This window comes from Colletotrichum graminicola (genome assembly GCF_000149035.1).
Source record: "Colletotrichum graminicola M1.001 genomic scaffold supercont1.168, whole genome shotgun sequence".
NCBI lineage: Eukaryota > Fungi > Ascomycota > Sordariomycetes > Glomerellales > Glomerellaceae > Colletotrichum > Colletotrichum graminicola.
The window spans coordinates 2,977-6,469 of NW_007361172.1; the positions used below are offsets into that span (position 1 = coordinate 2,977).

Sequence of the window (3,493 nt, forward strand, 5' to 3'; positions counted from 1 at the left end):
TATAAATAAGAAATAAGAAATAAATAAATACCTCTTTAGAATAAAAGAACTATAGTATAAGTTATAAGACTATAAGTATAAGATAAAATAAAAAAATAAGCACTTATTTATAAGTAGGATAAGCGCTTAGTAAATACCTAAGTAAGCGCTTATTCTACCTTATAACTATTAGTTAAAGAAACTATTTAGAGAATAGTTAGGACTTATATATACGATAGACTTAGACGTACTTAAGGACAGACTCTTATAGCTTTTTAGTAATTAACTTATAATATATTCTCTAAATACCTTTTAGTATCTAACCTTAGTAATTTAATTAATAAGAAGCTATATAAGCTGCCTTATAACCCTAAGCGTTAATTAATTACTAGGTGATTAATAAAGATAATAAAGAAGAGGAATACTATTAACTAGGTACTAACCTCTGCTTACTATTAGTAGAAACCCTACTGTCTGGAAACTAGCTGTAACATACTAGTTACTTAGGCTAGTAAGTTAGCTAAAAAGAAACACTAGCTTTAGTTATTAAGATTACTAAAATAAAAAATATCTAGCTTTAGTAAGTAAATACTATAAGGCTAAGGCTATTACTTCTTAGTTTTATTATATAAGCTATTATTCTTTAATACTTTTTCTATTTTAGTTATTTCTTATAAAAGCTACTTTTCTTTTAGCTTATTAGTAAGCTATAATAATTTACTTTAGTCTTTTATTTTCAACTTAAGCTAGTATTAGAAAAGTAGTAACTAATATATCTCTAGCTAGCTAATAAAAGAAGTTAGGCTTAGTTTTAATAACTAAGATAAGATAATCTTTATTAATATATCTTTAGTCTTTAGGGTGGTTCTTAGCCTAAAGTTTCAGCTAGCCTAAATTTATTTTAAATAGTATAATATATATTTATAAATTTAACGTTTTTAGCTATTTATTAATCTAAATATTTATATATTTAGTTTAGTATTATTATTTATTTTAGTTTAATTATAATATTATAAGCTATTTTATTTCTAGCTAGCTACTTAATAGTTAATAACGTAGTAAATAGGTTTTAAGTTTATAATATAGCGCTTTTAGCCTTAAAAATAGCTAATTTAACGTTTATATAAACTGTTTTTAGAAATACTATTAATCCTTAACTAAGAACTAGATTAAAGGTAGTTAGGCTTTTAGTCTATACTAAGGTAGCCCTTAGAAGTTGTTGCGGCTGAGGAATAGGTGGAAGCTGACGTGCTATTGCGCGAAGCTCGCGTTCTTGAGCGCTCGCTTTGGCTTCCATGGTTTGTGAGGCGGGCTGCCAGGGAATGGGCCAACGAGGTGCGGGACGATTGAAACAAAGGCCAGCCGAAGCGGGCCCCTAATATATATGTGAACTATGCCGCCGGCCCCGAGCCTGCCGAGCAAATTTACGGACACGAAACATGGCGTCTGAAGAGACTTCGTGATCTCAAAGCCAGGTACGACCCATTTAACCGTTTCCGGTACTACAATCCAATCGTCAAAGGGAAGAGGGACCTGTGAGCTAGGTGCAAGCGGGTAATTTGGAACAGCAGATAAGGTTGTTTCGGCTTCCTTTAGTCTGTATATACATGTTGCTATAGTAGAGGGGTGTAATATGTAGTCGGAGCGCTTATATTAACCTTGCCTCATAACAAATACCAGACTCCTTGTGCTCTCTGAACAATCTCGGCGGGGATTTCTGAGCAGCGAGGGTCCTGGTTCGAGAGACGCTTGTAATCATGGGTTGCTGACAATCTTTCCATGACCACCCTCTTGATGTCGTCTCTCGTCAGGTCTTCCACTTGGAGGTGCCACTCTCCCACTTTGAGACCAAGCGACTCGTTGAATGCAGGCCACGGCCGACTCGATACGCATAGCTTAACCGATGGCAAGGAGGCTAACTTGTAGAGAGTCGCCAGAAGGTCTTCAAACTGGCCATGGTACTTCTCAGCACCCCCTGTGTACTCGTCCAAGCCGTCTATAAAGAAACAAAATTTGACTGGCAAGTCCTTGTTGTGATTTGAAGCCAACACATCAAATGCCGCCATCAATTCAAGCAATCCCCATGAATCCCCAAGCATGTGAATAGACTTTCCCAGCGTGATTTGCAGACCGTTTCGATGTGATCCGGGAGTTCCTTCAATATAACGAACAGCAGGGTCTGGAGAAGACCTAGTTGGGACTTCTGCATGCTGTTGCCTGCATGCCAGAAGTAGTGGCTGCTTGCCGCGACTCTGTACTTCCCACCCCAGACTTGCAGTTTCGACGTCAAATTTCTCAGCCCTTCCTGAGAAACGAGGAATTTCATCAATGTTGATTTCCCGCTTCCAGCCTTCCCTCGGATCCAAAAAATGTCTTTTTCAGATTCAAGCCATTGCGGAAATTTAGTTATGTGCTCTTGGAAGATCCAGTTGAAGGTATTTTTGTAGTTTTCTGGAATCGCGCTTTCCCTGGCTCTTAGCCTGTCAAACCGTAGAGACTTGAGAATATCATGCTGCCTTTCTAGCACGGCCTTGGCTTGGTGGAATTCTTCCAAGACCGACTTGAACTTCTCGATGTGGGCGCGAAACTCCTCATTGTCATGGTCTTTGAGGGAGCACGCTAATGTCTCAATTCTTATGAGTATTCTGTCAAGCCGTTCAGTAGTGCTTGTACCTTGTCGGTCATTTTGGTCTTTTAGTCTCTCAATCATGACTTTTGTTTCTTTCTGCGCTTGACTATTTAGTTATCAGCTGGTTTTCTCTAAGCAAGCGGAATACTCGTCAGCCGATATAACCGGAAACGTACACAGAAGCGCCAACAAGGTAAAACTGAAGATCATACTTGAGCTTCACTAGCCTCTGCTCAAAAGCAGCTGTTGTCTTTTGGTTGGAAAGCGTCTTAAGCGCTTGCTCTAGGCTGGCCCATATCCTTTTGTAGATCTTCTCTCCCTTATGAACCTTGGTGCTGATATTTTAAAGGAACTCCAGTACGGCATCCGCTATGTCATCGCACTCTTTGACTAGCCTTTGCAGCTGCATAGTAAGATCATTCTTTTCCGATTTCCTACAAAGGATTTAGATCGTTGTAGCCATGTTCATCACACTCTGAACCTCGCTCCTGAGAGCTTCATCTTGAACAATGGTGCCAGTGCGATAGGCCTCTCGTGCATGAATGAAGAGCTTAACCCCAAGCTCTGTAAATTGAAGAAGATTACTCACAAGCCCAATAGCAGCGAGTTCCGCCATCTTGCGGTCAATGAGCCTATCTTTCAAAAGGGCAGATGTGTCTTTTTCAGAAAAGGCTACCACGGGGCGTTTAGGCATCAACTTCAGGCAATCCAGCATCTCATGTGGGTCTACCCCTCTTAACTGCATGTATCATCTGACAGCTGTGCCACACCTTTGCATACACCAATTCTAGCAATGTCAGCTGATGCCAAGACAGATTACTCGCTTATGTAGCCTGTTTTCCTTGGTCGTTCGTTATCTTCCTACCCCAGTATCTGTGCGCTTGA

General features: G+C 39.5%; 1 protein-coding gene across 1 annotated transcript; it reads right to left on the minus strand.

Annotated features, from left to right (window-relative positions):
- Window positions 1–1,643: 1,643 nt before the first annotated feature.
- GLRG_11885 (uncharacterized protein) lies at window positions 1,644–3,224 on the minus strand (the record flags this gene model as incomplete). Its single annotated transcript, XM_008102568.1, has 4 exons — window positions 1,644–2,352; window positions 2,469–2,714; window positions 2,785–2,936; window positions 3,090–3,224. 4 exons carry the CDS (start codon window positions 3,222–3,224, stop codon window positions 1,644–1,646), a joined length of 1,242 nt encoding a protein of 413 aa, XP_008100759.1.
- Between the last annotated feature and the right edge of the window lie 269 nt (window positions 3,225–3,493).